This window comes from Microtus oregoni, unplaced genomic scaffold (assembly GCF_018167655.1).
Source record: "Microtus oregoni isolate MIOR12 unplaced genomic scaffold, Mior012 000027F_ref0000203, whole genome shotgun sequence".
NCBI lineage: Eukaryota > Metazoa > Chordata > Mammalia > Rodentia > Cricetidae > Microtus > Microtus oregoni.
This window is the reverse complement of record NW_024543086.1, coordinates 3,173,921-3,194,197: the sequence shown is the minus strand read 5'-3', so window position 1 is coordinate 3,194,197 and position 20,277 is coordinate 3,173,921. Positions and strand designations below refer to the sequence as shown.

General features: G+C 42.2%; 1 protein-coding gene across 2 annotated transcripts in view; it reads left to right on the top strand.

The window, feature by feature from the left end:
- Window positions 1-20,277, top strand: part of Clint1 (clathrin interactor 1) — a 60,156-nt gene that overhangs the window by 22,506 nt on the left and 17,373 nt on the right. For both annotated transcript variants that reach the window (XM_041676073.1, XM_041676074.1), the window contains exons 2-8: window positions 8,538-8,642; window positions 9,170-9,266; window positions 11,523-11,631; window positions 12,469-12,633; window positions 15,629-15,806; window positions 18,582-18,828; window positions 19,731-19,800. In XM_041676073.1, coding sequence (XP_041532007.1) covers window positions 8,538-8,642; window positions 9,170-9,266; window positions 11,523-11,631; window positions 12,469-12,633; window positions 15,629-15,806; window positions 18,582-18,828; window positions 19,731-19,800 — 971 coding nt within the window. The remainder of the gene's footprint in view (window positions 1-8,537; window positions 8,643-9,169; window positions 9,267-11,522; window positions 11,632-12,468; window positions 12,634-15,628; window positions 15,807-18,581; window positions 18,829-19,730; window positions 19,801-20,277) is intronic.

The window sequence follows — 20,277 nt, the reverse complement described above, 5'->3', positions numbered from 1 at the left end:
ACACATAAACAGAAGGACCTCCTACACCGCCTGGTGTATAACTGCATCAAAACATGAAGCTGTCTGCATGTGTGCAACTTTGTGTCAGTATAAAGTAAGGTAGGTAAGTAAAGCCAGCAAGTAGGGAAAGGAACAACTCAGGAACAACTGAGATTTTTAAAGACACCACAAATAGGTGAAACTTGAGACAAGTTAAAAGGCTGAAATCTTAGCCCAAGAGTTAATTTTTTTTTTTTACTTTTATTATGTGTGTGCCTGGGTGTACATGTACACAAGCACACCGTGACACACACTCGGATGACAGGGACAGTGCGGAACTGGTTGTTCTTCCAGATGTGAGTTCAAGGGTTGAACTCTGGTTGTCAGGCTTGGCAGCAAGCCCCCTTACCCACAGAGCCATCGTGTACTCCCAAAGAGTTGTCAAAATAAAAACTTAGGACTAAAGGGAAAGTTATTCCTAAGAAGAAAAAAAGAAGAGTGAGGTGGACGTGTATTTGACAGTTTGAAGAGGCACTTGTATTTACAGCAGTCATATTAAGGTGGGTTTGGGGACATTCAAACACGATGTTCAAGGAAAGAAATGTTACTCAAAAGTCTGAGGAATGTACAGTGCTGTCACCTTTGGGGTGAGCCATTACACTAGGCGGGTCTCAGAAGCAGTACAGTTGGGAAGTTTCTCTGCATCCGGTGTTGCCTAGCTCCCCAGAGAACCCTCTTCTCAGGGCGTACCCGTCGTCAATCTCCAGTCACAGTTTTCCCACAACTGTTTAGACTGCTGTTTCAGAGGAAATAAAATGGTTTCAAATCTTTAAAGTAGCTGAGAAACATAAAAGGTTTTAAAAAGCAGAAAACAGAAATTGTTCGGGGTTGTGACTGTCATCCTTAGGGACTAGTGTCCTGGTGATGGCCAGATGTTCTGGCCAGAAGGTGAGAACAGCGAGCACAGCTGTCCATTTGTAGATGGGTGACTGCTGAACCAAGGAGCTGGGAAGATTCCCAGCACAGTTATGTCTGTCCAGCCATCCAGCACTTGCTAGAAAATGGGGCAAAACTTGATACTGTTTTTTTTTCCTCTGTTTTTTTTTTATTGTCTAAATAATATTAAACATTTTAAATTGGCCATCTCCATTCACCCCACTCTGCTCACTGGCATCTTGTTTGGAGCTTTGGTTTGGTTTTTGGTTTGGGGGGGGGGTGTCTTTTTCTCCACGTGCATATGTTTTTATATAGTTGTTAAACACATTCATAAAGTTTTGTGAGAACTTTTTCCGGGGAAGGGATTTCTCAGGATTGGAATTTTACCCACATGGGAGTTACTTCTTATTCTACTTCTTGAGGGTAATTTATTCTGTTTTGCTAGCCATGATAAGCTTGATCTTTCAGTCTTAGCCGGCATGGTGCCTCTGTGGAAAAAAGTAACTTTGCCATGTCATGAGAGAAGCTGTTTGGTGATAGATTTTCTGTAAGTTTGCCTAAATCATAAAAGCAGCACCCCTCCTAGGAAGTGAGCAGAGTTCCACACAAATCAGTAAGACCCAGTGACTATCCAGATATTTCATAGTATAATTTATGTCTTTGGAAAGGAAACTAGGTTTTATGGCACTTCTAAAACCCCTTATTCAGCCGCATGCCACATGGAGTAATTATATGGACATTGGTTTGGATATTTTAAGAGTTCAGACTTCTAATACTTTGGGTATTGATTAGTTTTGGTAGTGCAAATTGAACCCAGGACCTTGTGCTGTACCACCAAACCATACTCCCAGCTTCTGCTAATTATCTTTTAAAAATTGAGTTTGACTTTGACTTTGAGTTATATGGCTATACATCAGTATACATTGTGGGTATGAGTGCAGTTGCCCAGTGAGTCCAAAAAGGAATGCTGGTACCAGGAGTTACAGGTAGTTGTGAGTTGTCAGAAGTGGGTGATGGAGAGCCCTCTGAGAGAACGGGATGCACTCTTTACCGGAGAACCATCTCTCCAACACTCTGCTAATTATTTATTTATTTGTTTTTGAGACAGTCAGAATTAGGCATCACATGTATTCTTACCCTTCTGATGAGGGACTTTATAGTTAATTTCTTTGTGTTTGTGACCAGTTACTTGACAGACATCTCAGACAGGAAGGGGCTTGTTAGCTCATGGTCTCAGCAGTGCCAGGCCATTGGGACAAGGAGGAGGTGGAGCACAGAGATTCACATTCTAGCAGCCAGTAAAGATAGAGGACCTTTCCTAGTGACTGTCTTCTTCCAGAGAGACCTTGTCTCCTGTAGTTTCCAGAACCTCCTAAAATACGGCCACCAGCAGGGTTCAGGTTTTTGACACATGAGTCAGTAGGGTGTTTCATATTCAGTCCATATGAAGTCATATTTAGGGTTAAACACTCGACCTAAAACAGCAAGTGGATCAGAAAACTCAGCTAACTGCCTGTACATACTGTTTGGTCACCATAATAATGATGTATGAGGACTTAGTAAACGAGGAGACTGAGACATGCCAGTGATCGGTTTGTTTAGAGACCTTAACAGTAGGTGTGTACCAGAGACATCAGTTCACTCCTCAGTAACTTAAGTCACTGATGGAGTAAATCTGTGTATTGCCTTGCTCTTATACAAAATGTCTGTAAACGATGAAGTAGCTTGATGAAAACACACACGTATACAGTATGTTCTTTTACTCTGGCCTTGTGTTGTGGAGTAGTTCCTGGAGCCAAGGCCCGTGTTAAGTCTGAGAAAGGACTGCTGTTGGTTAGCTTGTTTTGCTTAGTGCTGCTCACCCCTGGAGAGTAAGGAAAGGGAAATGGCATCTTCCTACAGCTCAGGGTTTAGCTGCTCACACCAGGATGTTTTTCTTGGCTTGTCCCATTCATGTCATTTTCTTAGCATGTCTGTCTCATAAATTATTCAAGGATTTTCCTGAAAACTTGCCCGATTAAGTCACCATTAGCTGCAATCAGAAAGTTGGTGCTTTGTGGAAACAGAACTTCTAGTTACATTTTAGGACAGTTTTAGAGTGAGAAACGAGCAAACTGGTTTTTATGAATCTCAGAAATTTATACTTGAGTTTGGTTACTATTGCCTGCTCCACACTGACATGAAGTGGTGGGGATTTTCCTGGAGTGTTAGATATGTGATCATTTAAGTGGGGGAACAAACACTTCTTTGATTCGCACAGTAAAATTACAGGGTTTTAGAATGAATGCTTCCTTCTTTGTTCCTTTCTTCCTTCCTTCAAGAGAGCATCTCACTGGCTCAGAGGTTAAGAGCATTGCCTGCTCTTCCAAAGGTCCTGAGTTCAATTCCCAGCAACCACATGGTGGCTCACAACCATCTGTAATGGGGTTTGGTGCCCTCTTCTGGCCTGCAGATATAAAGACAGAATATTGTATACTAAAAAATAAATAAATAAATAAATATTTTTAAAAAAGACAGCATCTCACAATATAGAATGCAGGCTGGCTTCACAATTTGGAGTCCTTGTAGGTGCTGGATTACAGACATAGGTCAACATGCCCAACTTGGAATGCTTATTTTTTACTCTTGGAAGTTTTAGAGAAAGACAGTTTAGAACCAGAAGAGAAAGTATTAGGTGGTGTCATCCGTCCATGTCAGTGGCAGCTAAGTTAACAGATTATTCTCTGACATTGCATTTACCTCTGTGCTAAATTCTAAAACGCAATAGTTTCTTACTAGACTTTCCGTTGAAAGTTTTCATTTTTAGTAAAAAATTGGAAAATTTACAAAACAAAGACATAGTTTATACTTCTGTCATGACCCGAATATACTGTGTGGGGTTGGGAACAAGTCTATTATTGTGTTCCACCTCACAGCTCAGGGTGATTTCCAATCTGGGGGCCTTGGGGAAAACTGTCTCAGAGTCATCTCTGGGGACTGAGAGATGGCTCAGCTCTTCAGAGCCCCTGTGTCTGCAGGGAACTTGAGTTAACTCCGGGATCCAGTGCCCTCTTCTGGCTTCAGTGAGTGTGCTTACATAGACATATACACGAGGTTTGTGTCAGCTCTGTAGAGTCAATGAGTAAAGTGTACTAATCATAAAAATGTCTTGTTTTGAGAAATAAAAATGTAAGTAGCTTTAAATATGGGCCACCCCATAGCGAGAAAATAGCAGTATTCACCGCCTGTTCCCAGGGCCTTTGTAGCCATTGCGTTGTTCAGACCAAGGGTATAGTCTTCAGGTTAGGGCTTTGCCCTGAAAGTTTACTTTATTCTCACTTACAGTGTATTGTTAGGGTTCACCTGATGGAAAAAAAGATGAGTCTGCTTCTGCAAGTTGTCCTCTGACTGCCAGGTAACAGAGAAAGAGAGTACATGTGTTGTAAGAGAGGAAAAAAATTATTTTTATCTCTTTTTTTTTAAAGAAAGACTTATTATTTATTTGTATGTGTGTTTTGGTGCTGCAAAAAGTCAAAAAGGCATCAGGTCCCCTGCAGCTGGAGTTGCAGGAACTTGGTGAGCGGACTGCATCCCTGAGTGGTGGGAACTGGACACTGGTCCTCTGCTAAAGCAGGAAGTGCTAGCTAGTAACCCTTGAGCCGTCTTTCTAACTCCCACTTCCTCCTTCTTTAATAGATGCTTACAAAACAAAAGCAGTTCAGTAGCTGAGAGTGTATCTTTAAACATAATTTCAACTTTAAGTTCTTTGAGGAGTACAGTACCCATACTTGATGTCTTCTTCTGTTAATCGGGGTGCTGTAACATGTAAAGAAATTTTAAGCCGGGCGATGGTGGCGCACGCCTTTAATCCCAGCACTCGGGAGGCAGAGACAGGTGAATCTCTGTGAGTTCGAGACCAGCCTGGTCTACAGAGCTAGTCCAGGACAGGCTCCAAAGCCACAGAGAAACCCTGTCTCGAAAAACCAAAAAAAAAAAAAAAAAAGAAAAAAAAAGAAATTTTATGAGGCAGAGTCTTAACAGCATAGCCCAGGCTGCTGTGTTGATCCTGATCCTGTTGCCTCTGTCTCCAGGTGGGTGTTGCAGAAGTGAGACCCAGCCAAACATTGGCATTTATCAGGAAACATAACTGTTTCACAAAACTTCATTATCAGAATGTCCTTTTGAAGTTCTTCTGGCAGGGACATCTTAAGAGGTTACTTAGATGTAGACCTAATTCTCGGTTCCTGTTTTAAAAATATTATTCCAGTTGCAGGAACTTAAGTTTGTGTACTGCCTTATTCACATAACACTAGGTGACATACTTCAGTCGCTGCTTTGTGGCACTCACTGTCCAGGTAAAGGAACACTGGATGTGCAGGTAGTATCCCTGTTGCTCATCCTCATGTCTCTAACCTGTAATAGTTAAAATGTAGCCAACTGTGACACAGAATTTGGAGTGCATTTTAGTAACATTGTATAGTTTCCCTTGGTTAGTAATGCTTGTGGGGATGACTTAGGAAAATCTGAGACAGAATGAAGAAAATACTGTTACTTGAAACTGTTGCTTGGAACTAAGTTATTGGGTCCGTTTCTAGCTGTCTTTCTGTCTTAAACTTGTACACTTGAATATGACAAAACACATTTAGAGGTCTAATGTTTCATGATCTTGGGATGAGCAAAGTTGTAAGCTTTGACTTAAAGGGTGATGGCCTATGAGGGTCCAAACCCATTTGACCCCATTTGGAAAAGAGAGAAACAGGCAGACAGACAGACAGAAGGAGAAGTGAGTGCTTGGTACCACATTGTTCATTCACAGTTGGTCCTGAGTTTTCTCCACACTTTTCTTGGCTTATATTTTTAAGTAAATCATGTTCTTGAAAATGTCTTAGAGAATATCAGCAAGATGGGAGTGTTCAAGGTCTTGTTGCCACTCATGTTCCCCTTATGGTTTTGCTGACCATGGCTCGGAAGCAGCGGTACCCCTGCTTCCTTTGGGTAGTTCTGCCCCTGTAACCGGGACACGGACTGTGCAAGGAAAACAACTTGATTTTTTACTCTTCTCAGGTGGTCAGGTAAGGGGGAATGGGGAATGAAGAGCAGGGCCACTGTTTAAAGGCTGTCTCTGTAGTGCCGCCTCCTTCAAAAGACGGTGGTGGTGAGACTTGTCCTGTTCTTTTCGCCTTCTGAAAGAGCTTCAGTCCAGAGTTTGAGCTCAGATTGCTACAAGCCCAGAAACTCCTTGATTCAGGTCCTGGGAAGCTGTTTCCAGCTTAGCCAAATTCAGATGGTTTTCTAGAATTTGTATGTCCAAACACTGATTAGAGAGCCCCTCCAGCAACTGAAACAGTCAGGGACATATGTCTCTGTCCATTTTAGGAAGATCTAGAATTAAGCTACCTGGGATTAAAGTTGTTTCTAATTTTTATTTTTGAAGGGAGTTGTTTTCCATTTTTAAAATGTTACTGATGTTAAGAATAGGTTCAACATTGAGAGCATCCAAATAACAAAGGGTCAATATGCTGCTTTTACCTTTTTAGAAATTGGTACTTTGAAATGCATGGAATGAGGCCTAACTACAGTGTTCTTTGTTTTGTTTTAGTTAAGACTTACTTCTGAGTTAGTGAAACTGAAAAAAAAAAAGTATTATTTTTGCTCATTTCTGAAAGCAACAGTTTTATTGAAAAATAGCTTTAGAACAGTGTTCTTGTGGAAGTATTAGATTTTTGCTATCATAGTAACAACATAGGATACTTCTGTGGGTGTCTTTTATAACCAACATTATGTTTTAATGGCTCCCATTGTTTTTTAGCTAAGGAAATGAGGAAATTCTTAAATTGCTGGCCCTTTGCCACCTCTCCTAAACACAGAGGGCTCCAGCATGCAGGCCTTGAGCTAAGAGCCTTTGAAAGGTTCTCGTTTGCCCACGGGCCTCTTCAGGAGCAAGGGAAGCAGTGTTGTGGGAGCCTCTGCACTGCTGACTGCTCTGGCTCTGGTGGGACTGTCAGCTGCATGAGTGCAGACCCTTCATCCTTGAGCGGAAAGCTCTGTAACGAAGTGCAAGGTGGAGTATAATCCTAATTGGTACTGCTCACTTTCCCAGCTACATTTGGATGCATGCTACATGGCCCGCAGCCATGGAGTCTTCAGCCACCAGGATAAACTATAGTGTGAAATATATTGTTTTGTAGCATCTTATATTGCAGACCTGGTTTTGGCTGACTCACTTTTGTTTTTTTCCATTGTTGATAAAATTAAGGAGAAGAGGGACACTACTATTTATTCATAAATTGTTGTCAACACAATCATCACTGGAATTTTAGGAAAGTTTGTTAATAGTCTTCAAGGGCAGCAGGAGTCGTGGGATCTCAAGAAATAACTTCTAGTCACGCTATCAGATATTGGTGCAGTCGGAAGAAGTGTCCAGGATCTGACATGGATCTGTTTATTGGTATCTTACCCAGGCTACATACTTGAAGGAATGAATAAGATTTAAAAGGTCTCCTTCCTTATTTAAAAAACAACTTGGGCGGGGGTGGAGGGGTGTAGTTCGAGACAGGATTTCTCTGTGTAGTCCTGGCTGTATTGAAACTCACTTTGTAGACCAGATTGACCTCAAACTCAGAAATCCGCCTGCTCTGCCTAACCAGTGCCAGGATTAAAGGCATGAGCTGCCACTTCTGGACTTAGAAAACAACTTTTTGATGACTTTTAAAAACTACATAGCGGACGGAGGAGAGATGCCTCCCCTTACCTATTGCCCCTTGCTGCCTGTGGCAGCTGGAAGAGCTGGCCCTTGGGTCGTGAGAGTGGAAAAGCTCGGCCTGCCCCTCACCAGCTGCAGCACTCAGGAGAGCAGGTCCTGCACCTCGCCTGGGCAGCACAGTAGAGCAGATGCTGTCGATAGGGGTGGGGAGAAAGGCAGAGGTGAGCTGGCCCTGAGGCTGTGAGAGCAGAACCATTCCCGCCCCTTGCTGCTTACTGCATAGGGTGAGCTAGTCAAGGATGTGCTAGAGAGCTCGCCCAGGTGAAGTACACGAGGGAGAGAATAGAATTCCTGTAAACACGAAACTAAATTCTTGTAAAGCACAACTGGTGAGGAAATTGACTTCTTAGTTCCGTGATCTATTCTAGCATGTTCAGTTGTCTGTGAGATTTGGTTCAAGCTGTTTCTCCTGGGCTCATACCAGGGCTGATGGGATCTCTCGCCTGTGTTCTTGAAAGTAAAATCTTCCTAGGATAACTTTATTTTTTAAGATTTATTTATTTATTATGTATACAACATTCTGCCTCGATGTATGCCCACACGCCAGAGGAGGGCGCCAGATCTCAGTACAGATGGCTGTGAGCCACCATGTGGTTGCTGAGAATTGAACTCAGGACCTCTGGAAGAGCAGCCAGTGCTCTTAACCTCTGAGCCATCTCTCCAGCCCTTCCTAGGATAACTTAAGCCTGAAATGTGGTGTCCTTGGGGTGCCCTCTGCACAGAGACGCCCTCTGCCCCACCCCATAGAGGCCACTCATTAGGACATACATAGGACTAGTATCATGATTAAGCTTTCATATGTTGCTCAGTTTTGATGCTAATCTTTGTGTATGTATGTGTATGTGTGTGCATTCACACGTGTGCATTGTTTTCTCTACAGCACCAATGTGGTTATGAATTATTCAGAGATTGAGTCTAAAGTTCGAGAAGCAACGAATGATGATCCTTGGGGACCTTCTGGGCAGCTCATGGGAGAGATTGCCAAGTAAGTGGTGATTTGACTCAACAGTGCAGGAAGAATCAAAGTGTCTTTACACAGAAAATGAAGTTTGCTTTCAGGTTTAAACTGTTGAACAACAGTCATACATTCTGCATATCCATTTTGATCATGGTGTGGAGAGTTTTATTTAGTTTCCATTCCTATTAAAAATTAGCTTTTAAAAATGTGTCCATCAAGTTTAGAGATTCACTAGAATTCTCATGGAAATTTTGAAGAATACATATAAATGATTTAAAGTAAAAGTCAATAAAGTTTTTCTTTCTTGATAATAATGTGGGGCACCGAGGCCGTGAGTGAAAAGCTTGCAGCATGACACAGTGCTTTCTGGCCTTATAGATGTTCTGGATGCTGCGCAGAAAAAGAGGAGCCGTATTTAGCAGGAATGTCATTGAAATTTGATTTAGGCTTATTTTTTAAGCTATTTGGGTAATCTAAAGGACCTAGAGCAAGCCTGCCACCTACTGTCAAAGTTAACCTATTACAAATGCTTAAGGAAAACTCCTTTCTTGCAGGGCTACTTTTATGTACGAACAGTTCCCAGAACTTATGAACATGCTTTGGTCCCGAATGCTGAAAGACAACAAAAAGAACTGGAGAAGAGTTTATAAGGTACGGTGGGGGTCACAGAGTGAGTGTTGACAGCGTACAAGCGGCTGCTGTCCACTAAGTCCAGACTTGCCGCAGACACACGAGAGTGGCTGTGCCTGCTTTGTTTCCGTCGCGAGCAGCTCTTCATACTACAGAGGGTTTGCATACTTGTGTTCTTTTAAATATGGAAGGTTTTTATTATCTCTTCATTTTTTCCCTACTAAATTAATTTGGATATTTCTGAGAACTGAATCTGTAGTCATATACATGTTTACTACGTAAGCATTTGAGATTAAAAGCGAGTCTCATGTTTGTCACTTCTGTGTAAACTCTGTTTAATTTATGGCTGTGTTGTGATAGTGTTCAGGACAGCCAAGGACACTGGTTGGTACTGTGACCTGTGTAGGCTGCTGACACTTCCATTGTGCAAGCACTGTCTGTCAGGTTCATTTCATTTCACTTCGCTTTCTGTATTTCTTTATATATATTTATTTATTATATATACAATAGTCTGTCTGTGTATATGTCTGCAGCCCAGAAGAGGGCACCAGACCTCATTACAGATGGTTGTGAGCCACCATGTGGTTGCCGGGAATTGAACTCAGGACCTTTGGAAGAGCAAGCAATGCTCTTAACCACTGAGCCATCTCTCCAGCCCCCGCTTTCTGTATTTCTAAAACAAGGTGATGGGCTTTCTCTTTCATCATGTTTTCCTGCTCCTCAAATTTTATTTCCAGTGCACGCTGTGTGCCAAATAGGATTTATATTAACATGCTGCATGCCAAAGCAGTGCTCACATTTGAAACTTCAGATATTTTGGCTCTTGGGATTCAAAACCTGTTTCAGGTGGAGGTTTTTGTTGTGGATGTGTGAGTATTTCACATAAGTGTGTTTGAATGTGTGTGGAGGCCAGGGCGCTGCCTCGTGTCTTCCTCAGGCGTTCCACATTAGCTTCTGAGCCGGGGCTCACTGAACTCAGAGCTTTCTGACTCAGCTAGTGCAGCCAGCTTGCCATGGGACCCTGTTTCCTGAACACTAGGATTAGGTGGCAGCCAGGCCTGCCTGGCTATTTACGTGGGTGATAGGGAGCCAAACTTCTGTTTCCATGTTGGCATGGTTCTGTATCATGAAACCTCCCCAGCTATCACTCCCCATTCTATGAATTTTTTAGAGGGGTCCGGAGACAACAAAGTCTCTCTGTGTAATCCTGGTTGATTTTGAACTCATAGAAATCTGGCTGCTTCTACCTCCCACTGGAATTAAAGATGTGTGCTGTCACGTCCAACAAATTCTGGGGTTTTTTTTTTTTTTTTTTTGGTTTTTCGAGAAATTCTGGGTTTTTTTATGGTATTTTTTTCTAAGATATTCTCTGGAATTTCTATAAATTTTATAAATTTCTCTAAAATGAGGACTTTTAAATATTGTTGGACTTCTTTTCAAAAAACTGTGGAATCTGAGTATGGTGACATAGGGCTGTAACCTCAACACTTAGGAGACTGAGGCAGGAGGATTACTGTGAGCTAGAGGCCGTCCAGGACTGCATGGCAAGACCCTGTCTCAAAACCAACCCCCAAAACTGAGTAGTAAAATGTAGGTTTGTACTCTTGGTTTTATCATCCTGCAGAGACCCTCAGGCATCGAATGCTTGTGAAATGAAGGTTCACTTGAGAAAGAAAAGAGTGTTCCTGCTGTGTTCACAAGACTGCAAGAGCCTGTCTGCCTAGTTCAGCAGAGAAGCCACGCCCCTTAGCATCCTTGAAGTTGACATTTCAGCAAAGTGTTCTCAAACTCTCATTTTTTCTTTTGTGGGCTTTTTGGTTTTGAAACCTTACTAGCTTCAAAATGAGATTTCATCTGAGGACAGTGGTGCAAGGTCCTGTAGAGACAGAAGGATCTCCCCAAGTCCCTAGTATTTCACTCTGTAATGCCCACAGTGAAAGCTGGGCCAGTCCCCCAAGTCTCCAGGTTCATTTAAATCACACACTTAGTGTTGAATGTCAGAATTACTGGGTGTTTTGTTTTTGTTTTTATTTTTTAAAAAATTAGAATTAAAGTGGTCAATGACTAGGTAGTTTGTAATTATTAACTAGTTATCAGAGGAACTTCAGGTTGAAGTTCAAACTATTTTGGTCAAACAGTAATGAAAGGGCACACTCCATACCACTAACATGAAGTTTTCCCGTCTAGTAATATTGGGGTTTTGTGTTTGTGTAGCTGTGTACCAGAGCTCTTCTAGAGCTTATTCCATTAAGTCATTTGGTGCTTATATTTCCACAGTCGTTGCTGCTCCTCGCTTACCTCATAAGAAATGGATCGGAGCGAGTTGTTACAAGCGCCAGAGAGCACATTTATGATTTGCGATCCCTGGAAAATTACCACTTTGTAGGTGAGCAATAGAAAACCCTCATAAGCAAATTAAAACAGTAGTTGGAGTTGTCAGTCATCTGAACCAGCTTGGAAGCTTCTCTGCTCTAATTAGCATGTGACTCTTGCTGGTTATGTGACGAGTGCAGAATCCAAGGCGTGGGCCCTAGAGTATTAATTAGTGGAGACAGGAGCTTGCAGAAAGGACTGGCTAATAACAACAGAACCAACGCAACATGAGTGTTGGGGTTTATATTAAAATATGCACTGGAGACTGGTCCCCTGTGGTGTTCATAAAGGAATAGCTTTAATCATGTGGGAAGAGAAGGTTAGAGCTCCAAAACACACACATCTGTTTGAAGCTGGTCCCTCCCACCAGATAGTATCTACTGGGCTCGACAGCAGGACAGAATATGTTCTGAATGTGAAAGCGGCAGAGGGTGGCTAGCGTTTCATTTTGTACCCTGCTTTACTTGTAGTGACTGTAAAATGTCAGGGTTTAGCGATACTGAGTCCTAGTTAGTGTTCCCAATCTTGGGGAAATCAAGATACCTGGTACTTTTGGATCATCAGAATGTTAAAAGTGAGTAGTTCCTTTTTTAGTCATTAAAATATGATAGAAAACACTTCCAGCTCTCTGCACTCCACATGTCACATTTGTAATTCAGTAGCTCATAGGTTGATCTTGTCTAGTTGTGATCTAGGTCATCAAGTCAAATTAGAATTTAATGTCATAATCTGCCTCCTTAAAAAATTTGAAGTTAGTTTTGTAGCTGTTTTCATTTCAGTTCTGTTCTGAAACAGTCGGTACACACTAAGAGAGTTCTTAAAGTTTGCTTTCTCCCTTACTGTCCTCAAGATGAACACGGCAAGGATCAAGGCATCAACATTCGACAGAAAGTAAAGGAGCTAGTTGAATTTGCACAGGATGATGACAGGCTTCGAGAAGAGCGAAAGAAAGCAAAGAAGAACAAAGACAAGTATGTTGGAGTCTCCTCAGACAGCGTTGGTGGATTCAGATACAGTGAGTATCAGGGCCAGGCCATGGCCACCCAGGCCTCCACTTACTTAGCCTTGGATGTATTTTAAATCATTGAAATACAAAACAAAACAAAATTAAAAAAAATACTTTTTTCCCCAGGAATACACAGAATTCTAAAATATATGTAATATTTTGACTCCTATTTGCCTAGATCTTTGGAATCTTTCTATTTTTATTGTGAATCCAAAAAATAGGGTTTTGCTGATTGTGGCTAGTTAGATAAGTACAAACATTTTGAGTTAATCAGAGAACAAAGAGGCACACACCCTCCTCTTAGGATTAGCCTTCTTACAGAAGGGAAGCTCCTCTAACAGTTTCCAGCAAGCCAGTTTAATCATGAGACTAGTCCTGGCCACACAGAGGATAGTTTGAACATTTGTTTCTAATGTTTATTCTTAAAGTGAAAATGGTACTCTGAGTGCAGAAACACACACAGGTTCTTTTGGGTAGCGTGTCTCTTGGGCCTCCCCGTCTTCTGTGCACTGTGACAGTGCCTGGCCAGTGTGGACACACGTGGGCCAGTGCTGTATGTCGTCTTAGCATTCATGAGGCTCTCCAACTCCTGCGCCTGCTTCTGACTTTGCTTACAGTTGGATCCTGTTGAGGTTGTGGATATTGGTAAAAGGAAATTTCTTATTGCTGGCGTGGTGGACACTAGACGCAGGCAGATCTCTGTGAGTTCAAAGTCAGCCTGGTTGACATATGGTGTTCCAAGCCAGCCAGGGATATATAGTGAATCTTGTCTCCAAAAAAAAATAAAATAAATAAAATAAAATTTATCATTTTGTGATTTCCTGGAAAATATCTTCTCTCTTCTGTTCCTTTGCTTAGCTGCTTCCGGAGGAAAAATGCTGCCTTTAGTTAGTATTGAAAGTTGTTTCTAGCAGCAGAAAACCAGTCTTTTTTATCTCATATATCACATAAAAAGCCAGGTCTTCAGCCGGGAGGTGGTGGCACATGCCTTTAATCCCAGCACTCGGGAGGCAGAGGCAGGTGAATCTTTGTGAGTTCAAGGCCAGCTTGGTGTACAAGAGCTAGCTCCAAAGCTACAGAGAAAACTTTTCCTCAAAAAAAAAAAAAAAGCCAGACCTTGAATTGATTGAATGCACGTCTCTTCTAGTAAGCACTTAAGTCTTGGAGTGGCTTCTCTGAGAGCGTGAAAAGTCTTTGGGTTTGTCCAAGTAGTCTTTTTGTTCTTGACTTTTTCTGTACCACTAAATTGCCGCTGGCAACTTTCCTTCCATGTGCATGCATCCTGTTTGGTTACCAGTGTGTAATTGCAGCTGATGAGTTCAGAAAGTTGAGTGAGTTTGTAGACAATATCGTAGTGGGCTGGTTCAGCTTCTGTGTTACAGTGGAGTGGAATAGCTTGTGTTTGCATTGACAGTCTTTGGTTTTTATTAATGGGTTTTGGATTTCTCAACAGCTTGAGCTGCTTTGTGTGGTTTTACTTCTTCATCCATTCATTCATTGATTCATTCTGCAGCATTTGGGTTTGAACCCTGGGCCTTCGCTCAGACCTGGGTTCCGAGCTCCTACTACACATATTTTAAAATCGTTAACCCTGTACTGTAAAATTTAACCTTGAGGATCTAGCAGGCAGTTGAGCAGATTATGTGTAAGAACTTTCCCGAAGGACGCCTATGTCACCCCTCCCTGTAATGGGTTCTGAGTAGAATCCCCTTTTGCTGTCCTTGGAGTGTTTTGTTCTCGTCGCCCCCCACCCTGCCTGCGTTCATATCGTTTCTCTTTCTTTAAGCTCATGTGATCTCACTAGATCCCAAGTTTGCTTTCTAAGTTAAATTTGGAGATGGAAATGGGTTGTTTCTGCTTGTGTCCATAATCCCCACCTCCTCACTGAGCTCCAGACCACACCAGTGCAGATCATGGTGCTTGCCTTCCATCACTGATCTTTCCCTCCAGAGCTCTCCGGGGATTTCCACCGCTCTTGCAGATCCTCACAGCTCAGAGCTGCTGACACACTTGGAGTTCTAAAGTGTAAGGTTTGGAAAATTAGAATTCTTTTTATGAAAATTACAGATTTCTTTCCGAGACCTTAAAATCCATTCTGTTACAGTGTTTCTAGTTTGGTACCAAAGAATGGGATTCTTTCAGCTAATTGGGCTGCAGAAGTCAGACTTGAGTTCTATTAGGGAGACAGTGTTTTTAGAGGAGGTTGGTTGGTTTCTCAGTCGTGTAAGACAGCCTGTCTGTCTGTCTGTCTGTCCATTCTTCCTCTTTCATCTGTTTCTAAGAAGTTATCTCACTGTGTTGTATTTCACTAGATGGCCTTAAAGTCTTGACCTCAAATGCTCACTCAACTTCAGTCTGGAGCAGTCTAGAGTACAGCCTCCATGTCTTTAGTTTGCTTTGTATGTGTGTGCTCACTCTTCCGGCCTTGTCCTCTTCTCTCTCTCCCTTCAAGTCTCTGCCCCACTCCACCGCCTTTCTTTGTTGTTCGGTTGTTGGAAGTGTGACCTGTTTTGCTGTCCTGGAACTAGCACTGTGCTTCCGTCTCCTGAATGTTGGGACTATAGGTGTGTGCCACAGCACCTAGCTTTACTTTCTGTTCTTGTAAGATATTGTTGTTGTCTCAGATTTTTCTAAAACTGAAGCACCATTGAGACAAAAATAGGATTCATTAAATGACTTTTGGAAACTTGAAAGATTTCCCTCCGACTTCTATTTGTGAAGTGTGTTTTGTGTCCGCTCCTTCTCCACAGCAGGGTTCAGGGGCTTCACGACGGCTGCCAGCCATCAGGGCTGTGACGTTCTCATGAAGAAACACTTGTGAATCTGCATTCCTGACACAATGATTGGCATTTGTTGCACCCTGCCATGCAAAGCTTGTGTGGCTCTGCGAGATTTCTGTTTTCTCTTCAAAATAATGTTTTATGAGAAAGTCTTCAGAAGGAAAGACTGTGGAACCTTCCAAATTCAATATCCTTAGTTGTTTCTTTCTTCATTGTTTACACAGATGAAAGATATGATCCTGAACCCAAGTCCAAATGGGATGAAGAATGGGATAAAAACAAGAGTGCTTTTCCATTCAGTGATAAGTTAGGTGAGCTGAGCGATAAGATCGGAAGCACAATCGATGACACCATCAGCAAGTTCCGGAGGAAAGACCGGGAGGACTCTCCGGAACGCTGCAGGTGTGCCGCCTTCCCCGCCACTCACTGGAGGGCTGCGGGCTTATGCAGCTGTTTGGTTTGCTTTTGTCTGATTTCAAGGTGTTGATCTTATCTGAAGTTCAGCTTTTGGATTTTAACAGACTTTGTTAGATGAGTCTTTTTTTTCTCCCTCATTCCCTCCCTCCCTCCTTCCCTCCCTCCCTCTTCTCTCCTTCCTTTCTTTTTCTCTCCCCACCTCCAACAGGGTTTCTCTATGTAGCTTTGGTGGCTGTCCTAGAACTTGCTCTGTAGACCAGGCTGGCCTCAAACTCACAGTGATCTGCCTGTCTCTGCCTCCCAAGTGCTGGAATTACAGGCATGTGCCACCACCTCCCCGCTTAGAGGACACTTGAAACTTGGTTATAAAGTACCGAAGGTGGCTACATACCCCACTCCTTCCCGAAGTTTCAAGATAATTGTGTTAATTTGATATATTTGTTAACTGAGAAACCAGTATGGATGTGCAGTGTGGCGAATGTGCGAATTTCTCCAGTCACATCTCACAGAGGAATGTCAACTCCTGGAAATGCCCCGTGTCAAACAATGGGAACCGTTCACGATGCTGCTAGGCAGTTCCACACAAAAACCACATCTCTTTGAACACTAGGTCAGATAGAAGTACTGTAAGTGTTCACACTTCTTCCGTACTGTCCACACCTGTCTGTTTCTATAGTGATCTGGTCCTGTCGTCTGCATTTTCCTTCAGGCATCTTAGTCTTGCCCTGAAGTTTTTTTATCATGATAAAATTTTTATTCATAATTTTACATTTGGACAACATACGGTTCCATGATCTAAAATAATGTTGGAGAAATAACACTTACAAACTGTTTTAGAGAAAGTTAAGGGCTGAAGTTGAACTACCTGAGATACTGCATTACCATCCCGTGCTCACATGACCAGAAGAATCCTGTGCAGTTGGCTCCTAGAGTTGTAATACAGGCCTGTATTTATAAATATTATTTTTCTGATGTAGGTGATTGAACTTATATCAAACAATAGAAGTAAAACCTGAGACCCATCAGACTGTGTGGGCCTCTGTAAAATGAGGTTTTTGTTGTTTTTTTTTTTTTTTTCGGATTTTCGAGACAGGGTTTCTCTGTAGTTTTTGGTGCCTGTCCTGGAACTAGCTCTTGTAGACCAGGCTGGCCTCGAACTCACAGAGATCCGCCTGCCTCTGCCTCTGCCTCTGCCTCCGGAGTGCTGGGATTAAAGGCGTGCGCCACCACCGCACGGCAAAATGAGGGTTTTTTTGTTTTGTTTTTGTTTGCTTTTTTTTTTTTTTGTCGCTGTTCATTTGTTGTTCGCTTTTTTTGTTTGTTTTTTAACTAAATACCATCTTTTTCCTACCCATAAATTCATAGTAGTTTTGTTTTAGGGTGCCATGGAAATGAAGTTCAAATAAAACCATAATCTGATTTTGAAATAGGTTGTTGAGGACTCTAGAAATGAGTACTTTAGTGTATTTTCAGTGTCATCCAGAGTCATTACATCTCTAGAATGCCCTTTTCAGGACTTGTAGGAACATGGTCTTTGAAGGGACAGAGTTTATGTCAGCAGTAGGAGCATATCTGCTTTCTCCCAGAGATCTGTGTGTTTGAATTCTAGCACTGAACTTTGAGAACCAGTGTCTGAGCACTCTCCTCTCTCCCCTTCCTCAAAAGTGTTTGGTCTGACCTGAAAAATATAGAAGCTGTATGTCTATATTTTGTAATTAAGCAATAAAGTAATGGGATGTATTTCAGGTTCTCATGGCACTCTTCTTCCTCCCTCCTGCTTGCACCCAGACCAGAAATTCAATGGCTTGATAGTAGACTCTTCATTCCCAACATATGAAAATCCTGGTTTCCTGCTCTCTAGGGGTTTTGATCAGTTGACTTTCAGTGTTAACATGAGTAAGAGAGTTGTTTCAGCAATATTTTAAATAGGGCCGAGTTTCTACAAAGCATAGCTGACAGGTAGGTAATGTGTGATGTGACAGAGGAGCGAAACGCAGCAGTTACAAAAGACCTGGCTTTGTGCTTGTGTTCATTCTCAGGTGACAGTTGATAGGGCCGACCATCAGTCTCTGGTAGCTCAAGCTGACTTCAAACTCATTCTACAGCCAGCGATGGCCTTCAGCTCCTGATTTTCCTCCCAGGTGTTGGGGTTACAAAGGTGCTCTGCATACCTCACCTTAGCCGGGTCTTTGTTATGTCCCTAGATTAGTGCATGAGAATTGCTAACACACTGAATTCTTAACTAGAGCTGTGAAAAGCCTGTGTGGTCACAGCCTCAGACCCCAGCTTGGGAGGTAGAAGCAGGAAGTTCAAGAGGTCCAGGTCATCTTTGCCTATATGGTAAGACAGAGACCATCTAAGACTACATTTTTTTTTTCAGAAAGTTGGTAATGTTTAAAAGAAGACAAATGAAATTGTAAACATTTGCACAGTATTTATCTACTAGTTAAGTTTTACATCTGTATCAAACACTAAGGTGGTTTAGACATTCTTTTGCTCAGGCACATTTTTGAAAATAACTTCCCCCCTTTGTAGGGGTGTTTTAGACTTAACTAGGAAATTGTGCACATTCCCTCTTCCTCCCTAATACATACACATCATTATTCAACAGCCTAAATAACATTGTGTTGATCCTGTCAAACAGTCAAAGTGTCGAATTTTGAAATTAGTGCATTTGATTCTTTCACTCAAACCACTAAGGACTCCATCTTACAATATTCCCAAGTCTTATTATGTTGTTTCATTTTTAATATCTTTTAGTGACAGCGATGAAGAAAAGAAAGCAAGAAGAGGCAGATCTCCCAAAGGTGAATTCAAAGACGAAGAGGAAACAGTGACGACGAAGCATATCCATATCACACAGGCCACAGAGACCACCACAACCCGGCACAAGCGCACAGCTAACCCTTCCAAAACCATTGATCTCGGAGCAGCAGCACATTACACAGGGGACAAAGCTAGCCCGGATCAGAACGCTTCAACCCACACACCTCAGTCTTCAGCGAAGGTGTGGACAACATGGATCTACACAGCATGTTTGCCTTATTCTCGTAAACTGCTTTCAGAATTCCTGCCTTAGTAAGCTGGGGCCTTTTAATCAGTCATATTATTTGCTCATCTGGCATGCCCTATTCAGTCAATAGGAAGAGATCTCTTTGGGAGAAAAAACCTGTCCCAGGGCTGAATGACTTTTCCTGTGAGGTAGAAATGACACTGTCATTCACACAGGGAGGTTGTGAGTCCCAGTGTATCCCATCTGTGCCCATCTCATACCACCAGCATCTCCAGTCTCACCCACATTCACTAGGGAAAGCATGGCCAAATATGACAGTTAGTTCTGAGAAATGATAAAAGAACAGGCTGGTGCTGTACCATGATTGGTGTGAAGTGCAGTGCTTTTCCACATTGAAATGCAGTATGAAGAAAAATGAGTTAAAATTCACTTCTAATTTATTAGATCTTGGTTCAGTCATGCATGCCTGTAATTCCAACACTTGGGAAGCTAAAGCAGTAGGATTGAGTTCAAGACTACCCTGGGCTACATAGCAAGACCATCCATGTATTGTGGAGGCTAGAGAGATGGCGTATGCTTTTATTGGCCCACATCAGGCAGCTCAGAATCACCGTACAGTATTCCAGCTCCAGGAGATCTGATCCCCCAACTCCATGTCACCTACACTCGTGCATTAGCATTCACACATATATATTTCCTTAATAAAATCTTAAGATGGAAGAACTGTTTAAGATGTGATAGAACTTCACGATGATTATATAGATGCTTGCTCTTCCTCTCTTACTTCTTTTAGAAATCTAAATCTAGACTTGTTTAGATGATTACATAATTTCTGTCAAAGTTGGGGGTTGGCACTAGAGTTCTTTGTAAGCTCACTCACTGTTCTACTGTTTCAGCCCTCAGTGCCCAGCAGCAAGTCATCAGGGGACCTCGTTGACCTGTTTGATGGCAACAGCCAATCAGCGGGTAAGGCTCCTTCTTTCCAGCAACTGCGGTTTCTGCTATTTACTTTCTAATGCTATGTGAAAGATGGAATAAAAGAATTCTAGCCAGGTGTGGTAGCACACACCTTTAATCCCAGCACTTGGAAGGCAGAAGTAGGTGAATCTCTGTGATTTGAGGCCAGCCTGGTCTACAGAGCAAGTTCCAGGACAGCCAGGACTATATAGAGAGATCCTGTCTCTTTAGCCAGGTCATGTTATGCAGCCTGTAAGCACTGGTTCTTAGGAGGTTAAGGCAGGAAAGGTTACAGATTTAAGGCCAGCCTGGGCAACCAAAAGAGACCTCATTTCAAAATAAAATTTAGAAAGGGGTTTGGGAATACAGCTCGTTGATAGAGCACTTGCCAAGTATTTAGGTGACTTTGGACTGTCTCTCCAGTCCTGCAAAAAATACTTCCGGATTTGCTAATATGACATTAATATGAGCACTCAGTGTTGTTTG